The sequence below is a fragment of the Mizuhopecten yessoensis genome, unplaced genomic scaffold, assembly GCF_002113885.1.
Source record: "Mizuhopecten yessoensis strain PY_sf001 unplaced genomic scaffold, ASM211388v2 scaffold8807, whole genome shotgun sequence".
In the NCBI taxonomy this organism is placed as follows: Eukaryota; Metazoa; Mollusca; class Bivalvia; order Pectinida; family Pectinidae; genus Mizuhopecten; species Mizuhopecten yessoensis.
Window position 1 is genome coordinate 843001 of NW_018407731.1, and position 21296 is coordinate 864296.

General features: G+C 36.7%; 2 protein-coding genes across 2 annotated transcripts; both read right to left on the bottom strand.

Annotated features, from left to right (window-relative positions):
* Positions 1 to 2798: 2798 nt before the first annotated feature.
* Positions 2799 to 15601, bottom strand: LOC110456566. The gene is made up of 13 exons (XM_021507376.1): positions 15366 to 15601; positions 12376 to 12481; positions 11400 to 11498; positions 9879 to 10025; positions 9258 to 9385; positions 8829 to 8937; positions 7794 to 8068; positions 7176 to 7305; positions 6812 to 6965; positions 6209 to 6338; positions 5623 to 5715; positions 4739 to 4886; positions 2799 to 3542 (listed from the first exon to the last, which is right to left on the bottom strand). Exons 1-13 carry the CDS (start codon positions 15497 to 15499, stop codon positions 3345 to 3347), a joined length of 1851 nt encoding a protein of 616 aa, XP_021363051.1. The 5' UTR covers positions 15500 to 15601; the 3' UTR covers positions 2799 to 3344.
* A 1275-nt stretch (positions 15602 to 16876) lies between these two features.
* LOC110456567 lies at positions 16877 to 21296 on the bottom strand. Its single transcript, XM_021507377.1, has 2 exons — positions 21211 to 21296; positions 16877 to 20911 (listed from the first exon to the last, which is right to left on the bottom strand). The coding sequence occupies exon 2, from the start codon at positions 20383 to 20385 to the stop codon at positions 19480 to 19482; it is 906 nt and encodes a 301-aa protein (XP_021363052.1). The 5' UTR covers positions 20386 to 20911; positions 21211 to 21296; the 3' UTR covers positions 16877 to 19479.

Here is a 21296-nt window from a genome sequence, read left to right on the forward strand (position 1 = left end):
CATATAGTTGTTATTGATGTATCATGTTTGTTTGGTTTGTTCAGTGAATATAACAGCCATCTTAAATGGAAGGTCGGTGGTATCCAACGATGCAATGATGACGTCATAATAACGATGACGTCAACATGTGCGTCACTTCCTCTTTGTATAAATGCTAAGCGAACTTGGTAGTTTTATTTAGAGGCATGCCATAGAGTCGGACATATTTAACTTTTGACAACATAATGGTGACGCAGAATTCCATCAGATCGGTAACATACAAATTACAGTAGACCATATGACGAGTGGTAGTTTATGCTTATAACACTCATAACCACTAAGGGGACCACTGCGAGGTTCGAGTATAAAGGTTTCAGTAGAGGTAATAAAAACCGATCCGCGAGCTGACGTCATTTTATGTTAGTCGTTTCGATATGAAATGCCATGTTATTAAACGACTGAGATAGAAAACACTATAGGACAATCAACACTTTGGGGAAGTTCGTGCCATAACTAATTGCGTCAATGTCGCGAAGTGTGTAATAACCAATTATATCTAAAGATCTCTCTTCTGAAGGCGAAACCCTTAGTTCTTGGTAAAGAAGTTATTGGAAAAGGAATTCGAGTCCCGTTCAGGAAATGCTTACTGGTGTGCATATTTCACAAGTACAACATCGCGGATTAACATGTTTGCCACATCATTCATACGTTTCACTGTAAACAAGGAGCAAAATAATAACAGCCCTGGTAATTTTCAACTCATAAAACCATTTGAAAGGGAACCTTGAGTTTTTCATATAAGTGCGCAGAAATCAGTGCCATAACCTCTCGAATACAGGATTTTCAAATTTGAATTTTCTTGTATATGAGACAGAAAGGCAATGTATCTTTGGAGTTTCCAGTGCCTTCAGAAGGCGAAACCCCTTACTTTTTGGTATCATTATGAAGGGAATTTAAGTATCTTCTAGAATATGCTCAATGGTGCGCAGATACCAAAAGCATAGTATCGCGTACCTACACGTTTGGCAAGTCGAATTTACATTTTCACCATAAACAAAGAACAAAATACATTTAAACAGCGGTTGTTAACTTCATGTGTAGAGGAAACTCGTAAAACATTGAAAAGGGAAATGTTGTCGTTTAAAAACAAAAATTAAGTGCTTAGAAACAACCCAGTTACATCATTTTGAATTTTGTATATTTTATAACAAAATACGATTGTTTTAACATAGTCTAGTGTATGACTTGGTTTGTGGGGAAAAAAATTGTCATGATTGTGTATTGATACATTTTTAATTTACATTTCATATAGAAAAAAGAGATTTCAAGGATATTATAAATCAAGCAAATATAACTGAATATAATACTGTTTTACATGTAAATTCCGATAGAAACGAGATTTGGCATCTTATGCAAGTATGTAATATGGAAATGCTCCAAGAACAATGGAAATTTCCTTTTAGCACAATTTTTTTCCAAACTTCATATAATTTATAGCACTTCTAATGACTACTTGATACGTAAGGTTAAAAATCAAAAGGTCTCAAGGGCCTGTGTGATGAGAGGAATGTCCCTGTCATTAGTAAATTAAAGCAATAAACAATTAAAAAACATGTTTAAATGGTAAACCAAATTTCTTGAAAGTGTCTGCTGCAAACAGCAAACAAAAACAAAGATGAGCCATAAATTTACAGTTTGATTTTTTTTAGTCAAACTCGTAGCCATGATAACGTTTGTCTGTTTGTTTCTTTGGGGTTTTACGTCATCGCTCCTTCTTAGAACGTATGATGACGGGTACCAACGGAGACCCTAGCTTAAAGAAAGAGTAGGTACAAGTGAGAGAAAAAAGGAAAGACATGTTCCAGATGTAGCAATGAGACAGCAGATCAATTATGGTAGCGTCAATATGATATAGGCAGAAGTCAACGGAGAAAATCTCCGATGCTGTATGCGCCCCACATAGGTCTTCTGTTACGACATGGAAATGGGATATAGCGGGTGAACTCCAGTCCAGAACCTGGACAGGGATGCATTATTGTATTCGCCATGCGAGTATCACTAGTGGGTTGTTATTACTTAAGCACTATACATATCACAGTAAGCAGGTCGGTTACCATTCAATATACCAGCAAGAAATGATGACATGCTTCCTGTTTGTGAGGGAATGAAATCTTTTAAAAGATAACTTCAAATACTTGGAACAAGAGTACCGCGGGGCGGAACAATATACGCCCGTCGAATGCCATATAGTGTTATATACTTTCTTACATTGAAATAAGATCTGCATCATTCTAAGAGTGGTTAGCTGACATGCTAGAAAATATGTAGGAGAAAATCTCCGGACAAAAAAATAAAATACTGAAATGAACAAAGGGCAAGAACTTATGCAAGAATTGTTGAATCAATATTCTTTTAAGGGAGACAACTTCATATCATGATTACAATGTATACCAAGTTTCAAAGAGATCCATTGAAAAATGTAGGAGGAGATTGCCGGACAAAAATCAAATGCTGAAATAAACAAAGGGCAATAACTTTTGCAGAAATTGTTGAATCAAAATTCTTTTCAAGGAAACACAACAACATATCATGATTATTAAGCCTACTAAGTTTCAAAGAAATCTGTCGAAACATGTCGGAGAAGATATCCGACAATCAAATACTGAAATGAACAAAGGGCAATAACTTTTGGAAAAAGTGTTGAATCAAAATTCTTTTAAGGGAGACACAACTTCATATCATGATTATAATGTTTACCTAGTTTCAAAGAGATCGGTCGAAAAATGTAGGAGGAGATTGCCGGACAAACAAAAGTTTACGCCGGACGGACGGACGGACGGACAACCCCATACCAAATTTGACGGGCGGAAAATGAAAGGCATAAAGAAATATGACCCTAGTGCGGATTTCCTTCTGTCGTTTATGGAACTGAAGATATCAAGATTGGATTTTCACAATCGACATTTGTTTGGTACATGTCATAAGTTGAATAACACTTGGAGTGGACGAGATAAGAGTTATCACATACGAATTGATCAACTGCTTTCCTTCTCTCCCAGTATCGTAATGCATATTTTGGAGATATGCAGAAAATTATCTAGTATGAGGTTAAATATCTCGTAAATCATAGGTTAATATTGTTACGTGATTTTATTGCATATGAAAGTCCGTAGGAGTATTTTTATTTTACGGAGACAAATAATATAAATATAAACGATATAAAAATCTCAATGGCCCCCACAAGAATGAATCGTGTATGCAGTACTTTCAGAAACATTCAGTATGTTCAACTAACAAGATAAGCGCATAGTAGCACTGTAAATGGCAATTCCTCCTGTATAACATAGTTTGGTATTGTACACTTATCACAGTTGAAGAGGTAATTTGGCTGAAGCAGCTATAGCGAAAAAGCCTGGTCTCTCTGTCAGTTTGGCCATCCATTTAGAGACGCACGGATACCTGTTAACGACAATGTCTATGTCTAGGAGAGTCAGCTGTTTAAGTCGACAGAATACACACATGTCCGCCAGCGTCACCTCGTCTCCGACCAGGTACACACGCACCTGCATCCAACATAGAAATTAACATACTAAATCAACATCGGTGTTAAAATAAAACATAGTAAGGACTCTCCTAGAAGATGTTTCAGGACAAAAACCATGTTCTCTCCTATTTAACACATTATAAGTAGTTATTTTGGTTGAATAAATGTATACAATATATTAACAAATAAGTGTTGGGGTCTTACTCGGCAATAGAACTGAAACAAAAGGCTGATCTAGCCGTTGTGGTGACCACTGGCCTAAAAGTTGGTAATACACCAATCAATATTTCAGATAACGAATTGTGAATTTCGCCATAAAAGTGTATTCGTGTTAAAAGCCTCCTATCCAATATTTTTGTCTGCAGGGCATCGGCAAAAAAGGAGTATGACCTGCTGTCTTACATGTTCTACATGGTAAATTGATGTTACTAATGTGGATTTTTGGACACACCTGACTTTATATTAAGGATGGACCGTTAAGAATTATTATGAAAATACTAACAACTAGTTTAATACGAAATTGTACTCATTAGGCCTATACGTAGAGTTTCGTAGCAAATTAGGAGCTTGTTTTAATTTGATTTATATCTAATGAAATAAATCCCCAAAACTCGTCACATGCTGTTAAAGCAGAAAATATACAGAACGACACGTACATATCGCCTGAACAATCGGAAACAACTATAATCAACAGAAAATATTTTCAATTTGGCCTGTACACTGCAGACAAAGCTACTTCTCACTCGAATTTTAGCCAATAGTAAACAAAACCAATAGACTGACGACATAATTACAGCCTATGGAGTTAAAGGGGGGAAATTCAACTAATAATTGGAAATGATTTTACTTTGGACTGTTGACTTACAATGTACTTCATACGATAATGTATCTACTATATTGATTGGATAAACATGTTGTCCCAAAAAGGCAAACTGTATTTGAACGGAGTATAAAGTAACATATCACCATAATAAAAGGCTGAGACTAAAATGACCAACGGGGAATTTTTAGAGTTTCGCCAGTTTATATCTGGCTCTGTAATCACTTATGTTTAAATTTGAGCAATACCCAATTAAAATACCTCGTCTGTGTCGTTTTTTTTGTATCCAGTTGGTTATTTAGTAATTTGCAACATTAAAAAATCTGATTTTCAAGAGTTATCAAATCGAATTTTAAAATAGAAATGCGTTTAAACACCACAGACTTTACACTTACCCTTAATGCACTTTCCAAATAGTCTAGTTGTGTTAAAATGTTTTCTCGGTGGCTAGTGTACGATTCCCGCTGTTCCTCCTGGGACGGGAGATCTTCTAAACTGTATTTAGACAGCATGTCCGTCACGTGATGATTATAATTCCTCATTCTGGCAATACAGACATAATTATATAACATAGCGTTTCACACATGCTTTGGCAAAGAGAAAGGTTTTAAGGTAGAGAGTACCAGTGCATCAGTTACAAACGCGAAGAGGAGTTCCACACAGAGTTTTCGCCCTTCCATATTTGTATGAAGCAACCAGAAGGAGTTTTACTGCCTTAGAGTCACTTCCCTTGTCACGTTTAAAACTCGTTGCAATGCATTACTTGTATATGTAGGCTTTGCAACGTCCCTAGTTCGACCCTGTATTTTTCTAAATTTATATTTCTTTTTCAAACATTCAATTTTCAAACAACTACAGTTCTGTAAAATGCATGGCAAGATGTGATTTTTATTGAATAACTAATTTGATAAAGACTTAAACAAATCGTTCTCTCTAGTGACGATGGTAATAATAGTTTTTCTTGTTGGTACCCTTTAACTTGATTTAAGAATAAGAAATGGCTATCATCTTATTATGCGAAAATACGTTATACATTAATATAAAACTTGTAATCGATAATAGAAAAACCCATTAGGCAAAGTGGACATATTTAATGGTTTCAATAAAATGCATACAATGATGATATTTTGAAATGTATTAATAATTCTTATTTCCATACGTTACTTTTAAATCACATTTGGGGTTTTTCTTGTATAAAAAAGTTATTTGGAAAAAAAATCTTACTTAAGATGTCTTATTTGTTTTACGATGATAAAACACTTGTGTACAGTATACCTACCCCAGTAAGAAACACTTCACTATTACCGGGAACTTATCCGAGTGATGTGGAGAACACTCAAGCTGCATTAACGAATCAATATTATCCTGGTACCTGCGAAGTAAATAAATCTTTAATTTATGCTAACGTTTTTTTAATTCAAATGATTTATTTTTGATTTTTTGTTTGGTATAATATAATACTACAATGTTAATTATGCGATTGCATTTGTGATAAACCTATCGCAACTGAGAAAATTATCTCACATATTTGTAACAAATATCAGAAATTAAAAAAAAAAAAAAGAGACACGCTTCCATTTAATGTAAGATTTATACACTTTTTCACAATTTACACGAACTTTCCATTTAGGACGCCAGTGGCTCGCAAAAATAATTTTAGTCTCCTTTCAACAATCTGATATGTAATACAAATGCATGAATTTCTATTTAGGATCATTTTCAATCGAATTTTATTGACATTTGAAATAACTTCATTCTTTAATCTTTATTCGACTCGTTTCACGGTTAGCTGCTATGATGGATGAAAAGCGTTGACAAACAATATGTTATGTGATCCTAGTACATGTATGACATATTGTACGTACCTGGTTACTAGCACTTGAGACAGAATTTTGTTTTCTATGAGGGGTGATATATCAGACTCATACATAGCCTGTTCCCAGGCCTGCCAACACTGAACATACGCCTTCTTCAAAGGATCGGTCGGCATAAAATCTGCAAGATAAACAAAACAATGAAGGAATTGAGAAAAAGGAAAACAAATTATTGTCTGTTGATTAATCCGCGCCAGATTAAAATATGAATATAATACACATACATGTGATGGCATCTTTAAACCATATAAATGCCAAAAATTCGTCCTTCTACGACTCATCGGTGATACCTAGGACCTAAAAGTTGGAAAACTAAAAAGGTCTAAACTACTGTTAAACATAAGGGAACGTGGGTAATGGAATGAATTACAAACTTAATTAAATACCGTAAAAAATCGTTTTCGTCTGCCTATTAATCAATTTATAAATACTGTTTACTTTATCGAAATAACGCTATTGACATCACATAGTAAAGAATTTCGTGTGCGGTTTGTACATATTAACATTTTAAGCATGCTTTGACCTCCGTTGCTATGTAAATGTTCACAACTTATTGTCTAAGAATGCATGTTATTTATTTATGATATATCCTACTTTGTCCAGAACCCGTCCTGTCGATATACTCGAGAGTGGACAGCTGTCCGACCACTGTCCAGTCGCCTTCTTTAAGACACTGAAGCCTGCTACAGCCACTCGAACGTCCTATCAAGTCAATGACATCACCATTAGCCAGCCGAAACGACATCTCCTTGAAACAATAGACAGACAAATATTTAGGGAAACATAATTCTATAACAACAACAGGTATATGGTAACAACGATCACTGTGCAAAATAAGGGAAGTACGTTTACATAATCACGTCACGTGTATTTTATAGAAATCATACCATAACAATATATTTAACAAAAACATCACATAACTCAAATACCTTTGACTTTTAAAATGAGTTTGCCCTACCTTCTCCATCATCAGTAGAGTACTCTGCCAGGTTTCGGCTGATAAGGGAACCTCTGTCAATGTTCTCCCGTTGGTTTTCCCATCAAACATATCATCATACTCAGACACATCCTTGTACAATGCTGAAGCTCTGGGGTGGTATATACAAGTAGATGTTATTATAATCATCAAAGGGGAGGGGGGAGGGGGGTGGGGAGTTAAACCTCCTCGAGTCACCTAACGGGGTCTTACGATAGCGAACCGGGAGTCACCAGACAAATAAAACAGAGAAGAGAGACGGAAATATTCTAGGTAATACAATGTAGGCAAACTAATGTCCTATAAGAATTCCCTTTAAAGTCCTGAGGACACCAGTCAAAACATGGGGTCATTATTAGCACACCTCTGATCATCATATTACGGATTACAATAGACAATCCTTTTCAGTGGAACCTGTGCATAGCATCGAGGTAACGTACTAAGCTTTGACGTACACTTAAAACAGCAATCCCCGTCGACCTATGTTTACCAGTTATTTACAGTTAATATTTGTACCTGTTATGTTTTAAACTAACCTGTAATAAAACTATTGTACAATAGACTGACAAAACGTTTATCATTACGCACTAAACTGCTTACCTGGAAAGAGCAGCACTCCCATTAAAACGAAAATGTCTGTCGCCACTCCTGAGGTTACTTATCCACACAAATACGCGCTCAAATCTTGTGATGAAATAACAGAGTCGCTGAATGTCCACATCCTCACTCCTGGCAAAAGACTCTCTAGTCCCTAGCTCCTTCATGTATCTAGTTACGTTTGGAAATATGTCTTGTGGAATAGGCAGGCCGATCACTGGAAACATACTTATCAGTGGAAACACGGCGATGTCAGCTGCCGACAATGAATCACCGACCTGTATAACAGTGATTAGAGGTTAGAATATCAAATAAAATATATATAGTTTTGAAGCAAAACAGAATAGATATAATTGAAAATAAATGATTCCCTTTAGTCCACCTTTTCTATATTCGTTTCTTTTATATGCCACAGCAATAACAACAGTGGGGACAAAAACAACACTGGGCATCGAAGGTTGGAAAGGATGTCAATGAGAACAAAGGTCCATAAAAATAAAATTGTTTTAAGGATTCTTGTATTGTTTTTGAATCCAATACAAACAAGGCAGGTCCATTTAGTTATCATTTAATTACCGGCTTTCGGAAAGATCAACATACAACCTGAGTGATTTGCTTGTATTTTGTTCCTCGAAGTTTTTTTGAAACATGTATAAGAGATGTTATAGTGTGTGTAGTATGGATATCATACCATTCGTCAGTTACTACAACTGGGCCATAATTGTATGGAGATGTAGAAAAAGAACATGCTGAAGAGAAAGTATGCCAAAGCCTTCTAAATTCAGTTGTTCACTCATTGAAATCAGGTGTTTAATGTAGTATGCATTTAAAGATCCGTTTTTTTGTTTTTGTTTTTTTCCAAATTCTTTAACCGGAAACTTTCCATCAATCGGCATATTGTATAGGAGGTCACAGATTTTCAGAACATGGTGTTAGGGCCAGCTCAAGATATAATATAAACAGTCTTTTCTGGAAAACATTAACATATTGCAGGAAGTTGGGAAACAAAATGTTATAGCGGTAACTAGAGCGCCTTACCAAATACTCTTCTTCGCCCAACTCCTTTTCTAGCATGTACAACATTTTATAACAGGCGAATGCGTGATGTTCCAGTTCAGCATCAGTCTTGTATGTTCCTTCACACGACCTGGAATAGGCATTTTTTTAAAAATCTTTTTGTAGACAAAAAACATTGCCTTTGGCAGACAAAAAGACATGCAATTGTCTTCTTCATTAATCCATATTACAAAGTACTTTGAATCAATTGCATCGTTACATGTGTCATGAAAATGAAATGAAACGTTAAAACATTATTAAACATTTCAGATATGTGTCGAAATAGACTATAATGATGCTTAGTATTATCATATGCTGTACTTTCAGAGACATTTGTCCATGTACTTTTTTTTATATAAAAATGTATTGTCTTGGCGAACATATACCATACACCTTGTATTCAGTCTATACCTCAGGTATACTGCATTAGCTGTCGTAGAGATGGAGTCATATAATGATTCCTCCAACACTTTTACCGATCCGAACATCAGTCTAGTGAGGAATCCGAGCAAGTTCTGATGTAATAGCGCCATGTAGTCCTGAAATTGTACAACACGTGATCATTTAATGGAGCATGGTGAAATAACATAAGTCCACCAGCGAAAGTATAAATTACAAATTTCTTATTTTTGAATTTATAGAAAAGCATAAATAGATCTTTCAAATGAAATATTACCAAAAGGTCATGTAATACATTTGTTCAAGTCAATCGCATGCAAACAACACATATACACTTACATTGTACTGCAAGTCAATACAATATTTTTCTATTTCCGCTGGAAGTACATATTTTACAGGAAACGTTTCCAGAAGAATTGGCGTTTGTAGGGCATTCGCCGCAATTAAATCAGTGTCCTTTTGGAATTTCTCATCCAGCCTCAAATTAAGTTAAACCATTAGAGAAAGCAAACATGTAGGTGATGTTAGGCTACACCAATTAACGATAATGTACAGACACTTATGATACAGATCTTACAAGATGTCGGCCTTCAATGTCTGTGTGAAAGTTGGAGCGAGAGACTTGAAGCATACCTGGGCCAATTGCTGTTCCCACTCCTGCCACATCCTGACACAGGTACGCCGCCGCGGATCGTCTGGGTACAGACTTGTCCCCGGGAACACGGAGTCCAGATACTCAATGATGACGTGAGACTCGTACAACGTACAGTCCGGTACATCCTGAGTTAAAAGGGAATAAACTTCAATTAACGTTTAATATCCAACAAATATGACAAATATAATTGTTAAATATAACGTTGGTTTGGGACAGACAATCTATCCCTGTTTGTGGCTGTTAAACATAACGTTGGGTTGGGACAGACAATATATCCCTGTCCCCGGCTGTTAAATATAACGTTGGGTTGGGACAGACAATATATCCCGGTTTGTGGCTGTTAAATATAAAGTTGGTTTGGGACAGACAATATATCCCTGTCCCCGGCTGTTAAATATAACGTTGGATTGGGACAGACAATATATCCCTGTTTTTGGCTGTTAAATATAACGTTGGGTTGGGACAGACAATATATCCCTGTCCCCGGCTGTTAAATATAACGTTGGATTGGGACAGACAATATATCCCGGTTTGTGGCTGTTAAATATAAAGTTGGTTTGGGACAGACAATAAATCCCTGTTTGTGGCTGTTAAACATAACGTTGGGTTGGGACAGACAATATATCCCTGTTTGGGGCTGTTAAACATAACGTTGGGTTGGGACAGACAATATATCCCGGTTTGTGGCTGTTAAATATAAAGTTGGTTTGGGACAGACAATAAATCCCTGTTTGTGGCTGTTAAACATAACGTTGGTTTGGGACAGACAATCTATCCCTGTTTGTGGCTGTTATATATAACGTTGGTTTGGGACAAACAATGTGTCCCTGTTTGTGGCTGTTAAATACAACGTTGGTTTGGGACAGACAATATGTCCCTGTTTGTGGCTGTTAAATACAACGTTGGTTTGGGACAGACAATAAATCCCTGTTTGTGGCTGTTAAATATAACGTTTGTTTGGGACAGACAATATGTCCCTGTTTGTGGCAGTTAAATATAACGTTGGTTTGGGGCAAACAATATGTCCCTGTTTGTGGCTGTTAAATATAACGTTGGGTTGGGACAGACAATATATCCCTGTCCCCGGCTGTTAAATATAACGTTGGATTGGGACAGACAATATATCCCGGTTTGTGGCTGTTAAATATAACGTTGTTTTGGGACAGACAATATATCCCTGTTTGTGGCTGTTAAATATAACGTTAAATATTGTGTAAGTTAAAAAGGTCATTATCTATCAAAAGTCTCTATTGATGGCTGTGAAAAATACATATCTCTTCTATACCACATCTTTATTAACAGAAAATATCTCTTTTCTCTGAAACCATTGAACATGGATCGTTATCATTGTTAAAAAATGTGTTTGATTGTCTTTGGACAAAGTAATATATATTTTATCTTTAATGTCTTTGATTGTGCTTTGGCCGGACACTATCTACTCCTCTTAAACAACTTCCAAATATTTTTGTTGGAATAACCATGTAAATCGATATTCTTACCTGAACGTTTTTGATATGTATGGCAGGGACCTTCCCATTCGAGTTGATTGCAAGATATTCTTTGGTAAATTGTTCTCCAATAGTCAGGTCTATATTGATCTACAAAGAAAACCATATTTACTATTACTCCGACAAACCATAATAAAGTTAGCCCAGATACATGTGTATGCAATGTTAAATACAAACGTATTAGCATATTCCAAGATCAACTACTAGTATACAAACAACAAATTAAGTGCTGTATACCACGTCACATCCAGATATATACCACGTCACTTCCAGATATATACCACGTCACATCCAGATATATACCACGTCACATCCAGATATATACCACGTCACATCCAGATAATAATATTCATCTTATAATGACGACACTGCTCCTTTCAGATTTTTTTTACCTTAAACATACTAAAACTGATGTACGGGTGGTATTTATTGATGAACGTAATAACTACACTATATATTTTGAAGAGCAACAGTACCACACAGAAATCAATTGATGTATACGCCAGTAAAAAGTAAAACAGTTGTTCTTAAAATATATTGAAGTGTCGTGTAGGAACCTTTATAGTTTAAACTTTTTTCCTTTAACACTTCCCCTCAAACTTTCTTTAAATAAGTGTCTTTAAGGCAAAATATGATAGGACATAGTGTTTGATTAATATAGTTAACTCATTTGAACTTCAAAGTTTTGTCACTTTAGAACTTTCTCTTACTACTTCGTCTGATTAGTAAAAAGTTTTGAACATCTCTCAAACGGGTAAAGTAAATATAGTGGTATGTTTCTCCTTAATAGTAACATATTGCAAAGAGAACTTCCACATTTGTTCTTTTTACACTAACAATAAATGTTTTCTATGTGACGAAACGATGACTATTAAAAAAATCATTGGTTTTGTAAAAACTTTTCATGATCCATAATTACCAATCTGAAGAATACACAGACATCGATATGTTTATGCCCTCACGTTACCTTAGTAAACGGTATGTTTTTCTCCAAAAGTGCAATCCTGACCCGCCGGGCACAAACACTGTGACTATTGTCAAACAGACTGACACCATCCGGTAACTCAAACTTGCTAAAAAAACAATAGAACACCGAAGCGTTAACAAAATCATTATACGAACACAAATTGATTAAACTATGGCAAAATATGGACAAAGAAACGATTTCACGGATACCATAAATAAAGTAAATGACCAGATGTTCTGGGTCCGTATTCCTGAAACCGTTCTCATGCTCAAGCACGGATTTTGTGCTCATGCCTAATTTCGATTATAAATGATTAAAAACATCTCATTTTGTCAATTATTTGGGGAAAAAATGTAAAGAGAGTTTAAGCCGAATACTGTTTTCTATGTTTACAACTAACATTTTGATCGTTTGACATGATTTAAGTGAGTTACAAGAGAGCTGGTTTGAACACGAAACCCACGCTTGAGCACGAGAACAGCTTCATGAGTACGAGCCCCGGAAGGGTTAGGATGGGTAAACAACTACTGTTTCTACGTCAAATCCAAGTTATGACACGTTCTCAAAGTGTGGCAAGGCGTAGTGTCAACAAAGAAACAAAGCGCACCAATGAGCAATATCATAATCGTCGATATGGCGACCTTGTCATGTACTGTAGATATCACCAGTATGTATTACGGGAATCGGGATACCAATCCTTGGAGCCAGCCCATAAACATCGAATCAAGTACAATATGTAACAGGTCTTTACAAAATTTCATGCTGTATTTATCGCTGTAATTTTATTGTAATGTATGATTTGTTGAAACCAACACAAAAACCAAGTTAACTTTGTTTCAATTCAATTAATTGTGTTTGGAAAAAATTGTACTAGCTATAGCAAAATATATAACACAGTATATAATTATCGTTATCAGGTATAAGATATTTTTGCGTAAATATTTTGCAATCATAATATATGAGTTCAGTGAGATTAAGAGGATTTTGTTCTGTGTCTGTCTCGATAAAATGATGTTCATTGTTTATTATACCGTGATTACATCAGAACTAGTAATGAAAGCTGTTTTAGTGTAAATACGAGTGTTTCTTTTAATACATTTCCAAAGACTGTGACAAACACTTTTATTGTTTTTATTCTAAATATAGTTTTCTTTTTTACCCTTTTGAAACCGGTGATTTTATTCAGAAAAAAAAACAAAGAGTAAAATTAGATACGGGTATACATATCACAGCTAACCTAAAATGTTTTTTCATAAAGCCCAGATTAATGGAAAATATTCACGTGTTTCAGTAGCCCAAACTTCCTCTGGCCCTAGACTTAGACATTTGGACAGATAGATGTCTTGTGTGGGACATCTATCTGTCAAAATGTCTAAGTCTGGTGTCAGGGCCAGAGGAAACTCGGGCTTCTGTTTCACTATTGTTGGACAACTGGACAATCCCCTGTATAACCGGCTTATTTTTAGTAATTGAATATCTATGTGCCATTACATGTAGGTAACAATGACTCTATGGCGGTCGATTCCTAGCGGCTTGACCACACAATGGTAACGAAGCGACACACGCTTGACTACTGACATAAAAAGCTGACCATGTGTTAGCTATAGGCATGCCACCACAGGTGTATTCTTGATTTAACTTTTGCTACATACTTAGTTACATAACTCTAATTTAGGGATTATTTCTAGAATGACAAATGAAAACCAGTGATTGAATGGGATTAAATGTATCCATAATACATTTGCATTCCAAACAAATAATGCAACATAAGGTAAAATGTACTGGTTTATAACAAGGATACACTCCTGCATAATAATTACAACTGTCATAAGGGGAACGAAACACCGTAATATTGTCGATGGGGCACAATGGGGGTTGTTGCGTTCGTTTGCGGGGGCACAATAAGGGTTGTCACGTTGGTATTCGGGAACACACACTGAGGGTTGTCACGTTCGTATTCGGGAACACACACTGAGGGTTGTCACGTTCGTATTCGGGAGCACACTGGGGGTTGTCACGTTGGTATTCGTGAACACACACTGAGGGTTTCACGTTCGTATTCGGGAGCACACTGGGGGTTGTCACGTTCGTATTCGGGAACACACACTGAGGGTTGTCACGTTCGTATTCGGGAGCACACTGAGGGTTTTCACGTTCGTATTCGGGAACACACACTGAGGGTTGTCACGTTCGTATTCGGTAGCACACCGAGGGTTGTCACGTTCGTATTCGGGAGCACAATGAGGGTTGTACAGGGATCATGTAAACAGCTGAGGTTATTATGTTCATATTTTGGGGTGGGTGGGAGGAGTGGGAGGGGTGGGGACAGGGATGAACTGGGATTATATGAACAGCTTAGATGTTCACGTTCGCTTCGGGAGAACAGTATTACTGGGGTTTGTGGACACCTAAGGTTGTCATGGACAGATGAGGTTGTCATGCTCGTTTTTGGAAGATTGCTAGTAGACTGCATTGTGAATGCAGGAACAACAGACCTATCTTCCTTCGTGGTATTCGAGCCGTGTGTAGCCGTGTGATACTGAAAGCGACATTTTAGACGAAGCGGGGGGATGTAGATCTACGGGACACGAGGCCGCGGGTCTACGAATGACGGACAGTTGTACAGGATGTCGTATTTTAGGGTATACTTTATTAAAATATAGTTTATATATATCTGAGCTGACGTGTTATCTAGTCATGACTTTAGGTATTAACTAATCTATCGATCATTTCTAATAATTCACATTGCTGGTGTTGGCTAAACCACATAACTAGATTTGATGTAAGTCCATGTTTAAACAGTGATTTAGTATATGGACATTTTTATTTAAACGAAAGTAGGTTCATCTGCATTCCTCTTTTTTGTCTTTACAATGAAGTACCGTCAGTCTAGTTTATACGTCCTGTTTATAACTTATCATACCTGTTAAAATATACCAGATGTATACTTGCTATAGCTTTACAACAGACTGGCAGGTAAGTTCACTTACCTCTTGAGAGAGCCCTCTTTGATACGGGCCCGAGTCTTCCTTGTTATCCTTCTGTAACATATCCAGAATACCACAGCCCCTATGATGGTTCCTATCAGGGGCCAAATTCCATCTGGTAAGATCCGGTTAGCCATAGTTTACCTACAAACTGTCATTACGTTCTAAAATGGCGAGTTACAAACACGGGGAAGCCTAGGAGAAGGATGGCCGCCCACGTATTGTGATGCATCAGAGCGTGCAAGTATACGGGTATTGAAGATAAAATGTTCACTCAGCGATTTAAGTTTTACTTATGTACATATTTGTAGTACCACGAAAGTGTGGTACAAGATATGTATATGATGTCAGAGTTTTTATTTTTGCTTGCGTGTTTAGAATGAGTATTTATAAATATGCTACACACATATCAAAGGTGTCTCGCTGTACTGCGAGTGTGGAATGAAATTATGTGATCAGTTTAAGTTGACCAAACCTTAGATTGTCAAATAAACAAATTATTTGTATATACACCTGATGACATAACTACTGGCTTTAATCAGAGGTGTTTATACTACATGCTTTATATGTATACGCTTTAATTGGGATCATACAGCCTCGAGCGGGTCTTGTCTTGGCGATACTCTATACATCGAGGGTCCTAGCATATGCTTTTTGTGGTCTCAGACTCAGCGGAAAAAAACTAATATATCTAGCATTTCAAGATACTAGCTCTTCAATGGTAGCCACGGATAGATGTCATGCCTACTTCAACTGTACGGGAAATGGTAACTTGAAATGTCCCATTAACCTATCTCCCCTTAAAAACTACTTTGTTATTTTGTGAGGATAACCATTTGCCAAGCAGCTAAATTATCAGGTGCATTGACCGCGCAGTGCTTATCTCAAGATTCTGTTCGAAAGAGTTTGGCAAAGTAGATTTGGTGGCTGCCCAATGGCAAAATACGATTAACAGCCAAGCGTTTGAGCTCATTTTTACAGTGTTCATTTTCCTAGAAGAGAAATGCAGAGGATCGAATCTGCAGAGGTTCTAAAGTATCGTCGGGAGATAAAGCCCCTTTCTTATGAAAAAGACATGCTCTAGTGTTAAAAGTAGCTGCAATAATGTTGTCCACGGGTACATTCGTTGAAGCGTTAACGTTTCAGACTTATTTTTAACGCTACACGTATTCAGATATCAAATACCCAGGGCATAAAAAACATATAGAGAAAACTACTTCCGCTTCGAGTTATAACTAATTCTTACAAGTCCCTAGGCCTCCCAAACGTTCTTCATTTAGTACTAAATCGATGCAAGAAATGATTCAGACACCAACTATATACGATGTTCTGACGTTTGGGTTGGTTGTTATATCGGAGTATATATTTTTACTGATGTTTAAACAAAATGTACGGAGAAAACACATGTGGTTATGCAGTTAAGTATTACTGACGTCACAGCGGGGTTGGCATCTTTTTTTAGCCCATTGCATGTTTTTTTTGTCATGGAAGTCATTATTACAGTCCACGTGTACAGCCAAACCTTTTTTCCGAGATGGTTTAATCGCAAATATTGGATATTTGTTTACACAAAGAATGCTACATTCATTCCTTGACAGTATGGTAGTCGCATTGTGTTGAACATCAATTAAAAATGACAACGTTTTGAGTTTGGCTGATTACTGATTGTTTATTCGGTACAGTATAGCGTGGGGTTCCTTAGGCAACACTCATGTTTCTATCAGACTAGATTTATGAGGATATTTGTTTCCTTTCTGTTCTCGCTGTGAGATGATAAACTCGCAAGTGGCGTCAGTGGGAGGTAGAGTTTCACTTATCCAGTCTGACCTCCTTAAAATAAAAGCAAGGCGATCTTTAGAATTTCATTCCCAAAAGTGTTTATTTACATAATTAAATATTTTATTAACAACCAAACTAAATACTTACTTTAAACAATATACAATAAAGTTTATCATTTCTATCTTGCACTTCATGATTTACAGTTAACCATTTTCTAATTAATATATAGTAATAAACTTTTACTCATAATTATTCCTTATAGAACATAAAACATTCTTTTTCTATATTATCGTTTTTACATTTACAATTCAGAGGTGTACTATACAATATAACCTTAAGTTCTTACCTTAAAATAAAAGCAATGCGATCTTTAGATTTCCATTCCCAAAGTGATGTTTGTGATAGATCGAGCCTTTTATGCTCAGCATCACAGTGGTGGTCATTTGTCTAACTGCTTGACCAATAAATGCAGAATTTCGCATCATGTGATCCTGGTCACCAAGGGTCGGTTTGGTACCCTTGTTTTGGTGATAAGCCCGGGATCATAATTAACTGACCATGTCACTATGTCCTTGTTTAACCTCGTTATGTAAGAACAAGTTGAGCGTGACTGTTTACATATAAATACATATAGCAAAGTATAAAGCCCGAAAGTTCTGGACATCATGACCTTGGTGTTAGGCTGACTTCACAATTACTAGTCGGCTTCATTATGTACTTTCCTTAATCCTTGACAATCGTTTTCCTAATGAGTGCCTTTTTAATTTTTCAATTAAGCCGAAACCTGGATTATCAACTGTATGAATCCTACGGCCATTGACATTGTTTTTGTTTGATAATTCCATATACTGTATCGATAGCATGTTCGCTAAACTTGATTTACACAAAAACACAATATCTTTATATATATAAATTCTTCATAAAATTGTTACTATACAATAATCACAATAAAAATATAAAATCCATCGTAATAGATGCCCTCCCAGGTTGTAAGACCTTGGCCCCAAGGTCAACTCGATCTGATGCACAAGGGAGTCGTGTACAATAAAAATACGACTGCATACACCTTGTACGTCCTTCACAATCCTAGGACCTTCAGCATCGTCATACCATCAACCAGGTAAACAATTATTTGTACAAAGCTATAGATTTGTGCGTGACAAAAACAACTCACTTCATATCAGCTAGTGATAATCTACACTCATTGTAAATACACATCTTTGTTCTAAAAAAAAAAAGGAAAAAAAAAAAAAAACAGAAAGAAAAATAAATTGAGTATAAGAATATTTGTTTTGTAATGTGGATTGATTCTGAGCATTGAGTCAGTAATCCCAAGAAATATATCGTTTTGGTACTAATAGCACAATTACAGGGAATTACAGGTATCGTGCTATAATCACAACCTTGGAATTGCCTGGTTCCATTGGCAGGGTGATATTAGGAGTTTTGTATACCACTACTGATGATGGTAGAATATCTTAAATTTGTGGACGTATTGCGTCGGGGACATATCTAAACTTGCACTAATGATGTACATTTTCTGTCCTGTCATAGAAGATAGATGGAATACAATCTGTATTTTCGAGAGGGGTTAATGTTGACCTATGCTGACAAATTTTCAAGGAATCCCCATTACATTGGGTGATGGTCGATTCCGACAATGTTGTGTAATGGGATTCCTCGTATGATAACAAGAAGTAGCCTGGTAGTTCTAACAGTTGAGTGGAGTGATTGGTTGTGTCATTAACTTGTACGGGGAACGATAGCATGCGGTAAGTTTTGAACGGGTATCTGTGAGCCGTAACCAGAAATCTAACCGAAATGTATAGCTTAGCTACTGTCCGATTGTATAAAAAGTCAGCATGTTGATAGTAGAATGTGGGGTTTTCTGTCACCAATGAATAGCCCGAGTACTTCGTGTTCAATACGGTTTGTAAGCTGTTTATGGTGCCTGTAAGAATATTAACTGGAATTAGTACGGGTGCAAGTTTGCCGTGAACTACCTATTTGGAGGTTCTGTAACTGGTCATTAAGATGTATTTTGTGGTTTAGAATGCGGAGAACTGATGACGAAATGTGCGTGGATGCTTTAAAGATAGTAACTTCATTCATATGCATTTGACTTCTTAATTGGGTAAACTCATGTTCGGTTAGCCGTATTTGTGTTGCAACGTTTTTCAGCTTATCATTCACTGTTTTGATATAGGATCAGAAATGATTTCCATGTTGTTTCAGTCTCTGTGCGACAAGATTTGTTTGTCTAGTCAATTCGTTTATATGACTTGCGAGAGTACGAACGTTTCCTGTGGTCGCGGTACCAAATATGGATCTACCGATGTCACCAACGAAAGGGAGTAGTGCTCGTGTTTTTTGTTCTGTTTGCTAGCATGGATGAGTCGGGAATCAATTGGTTTATATCTTGCATCGTTTTGTTCAAGCTAGTTGATTTTTCTTGGAATATTACCGAAGCTTGGTCGATAAACATATTATGTATCATACATGTAGCGATAACTGTGTTGAAATGTGGTTTGGGTAAGGTGTGGGTGGTGGTGACGGGGTGAAAATGGCATCGAAAAGCGAGATTTGGGTTCAGGATGATAAGGAGTATATGGTTTTTGAAAAGGTGGCTGGGATAATGCCTTGGGGATTGCTGGTGAGGTTCTGCTATGCACAAACTTTTCTCGACCATCCCCTCTAGCGAGGTTATTCTGGCCAAGAGAAGTTTTGTCGGGATATCTGACTGTGCGGCATTGACTGAGCTGTTGGTAACAATCATTGTCTTTTCTGCCAGAATAGAGATGTGAAGTAAGTCGTCTAGAGATTTTGGTTCCTTATTGGCCACAACTGATTTTATTTCTGGCTTAAGGCCACTTAAAGCTACTGCTAATTTTAACTCGTCGGAGAGTTTTCTGTTTGACATAACATAATGTAATCTGGTCAAATAGTCAATGACTTTTTCAGATTGTCCCTGTTTCGTATCAAAAAGTGAACCGTCTAACAATTCGGTATCTGCCTTAAACCTGGCTACAAAAGCTTGCTTAAGTCCGTCCCATGTTTCATGGTCCGAGTCATTATCAAACCATACTTTAGCAGGTTTTTCCAGATGGAATGGAAATGCATATTTCATTTTAGCTTCCACAAGTTCATAAAAAATACACCATGCGTGGAAATGACCTAACCAGGCTTCATAACTCTGTGTACCATCACCTGATAATTTGTCTAATGTCAAGGCACCCCCTGACATGATATCAAACAAAGTTTGCCTATCAAATGGGTCTGTCGAAGCGGCTGGCTCTGCCTCGATGTCCTCGTTGACGGAGATGTCGTCGTTGGCGAAGATGTCGTCTCCGGGACTGTGCTGGACGAAGGGGTTGAGGTTCAGGGATGGTTGGGTCAGAACGGACTTGTTGACAGAGTCCTGTCGATCTCTGGAGTCTCGTTGTGGAGATGCTGCGGTCTCCTCTAGATGTGGGTCTGAGAAGGACCTGTCCAAATTTGCCGGCCGGGGCTTGTCACGGAACCAATGAATGAACGGTCTAGAGCAGCCTTAAACTCCTTTCCGTCTCTCAACACTGAGCGCTGGTCCATACGCTTGTAGAGTGGAAAGAAGTGACTTTAGGAATGTTCGCCTTTTTTTGTTTTGTTTTTCTCCACCATCTATCAGACTAGATTTATGAGGATATTTGTTTCCTTTCTGTTCTTGCTGTTAGATGATTAACTCGCAAGTGGCGTCAGTGAGAGGTAGAGTTTCACTTATCCAGTCTGACCTCCTTAAAATAAAAGCAATGCGATCCTTAGATTTTCATTCCCAAAAGTATTTATTTACATAATTAAATATTTTACTAATAACCAAACTAAATACTTACTTTATACAATATACAATAAAGATTATCAATTCTATCTTGCACTTCATAATTTACAGTTAACCTTCTTTTTTTTTATTAATATAGAGTTGTTAACTTTTACTCATAATTATTCCTTATACAACATAAAACATTCTTTTTCTATATTATCGCTTTTACATTTACAATTCAGAGGTGTACTATACAATAAAACCTTAAATTCTTACCTTAAAATAAAAGCAAGGCGATCTTTAGATTTTCATTCCCAAAGTGATTGTTTGGGAGAGATCGAGCCTTTTTATACTCAGCACCA

Excerpts from the sequence above, each read along its gene's own strand:
- LOC110456566 (XM_021507376.1), bottom strand. The coding sequence starts at position 15,499 with ATGGCTAACCGGATCTTACCAGATGGAATTTGGCCCCTGATAGGAACC. Across the intron at positions 8,069-8,828 it reads TGGGCGAAGAAGAGTATTTG|GTCGGTGATTCATTGTCGGC; the intron begins GTAAGGCGCTCT and ends ACTGTTATACAG. Across the intron at positions 5,716-6,208 it reads TCTCAAGTGCTAGTAACCAG|GTACCAGGATAATATTGATT; the intron begins GTACGTACAATA and ends TTTACTTCGCAG.
- LOC110456567 (XM_021507377.1), bottom strand. The coding sequence starts at position 20,385 with ATGTCAGGGGGTGCCTTGACATTAGACAAATTATCAGGTGATGGTACA.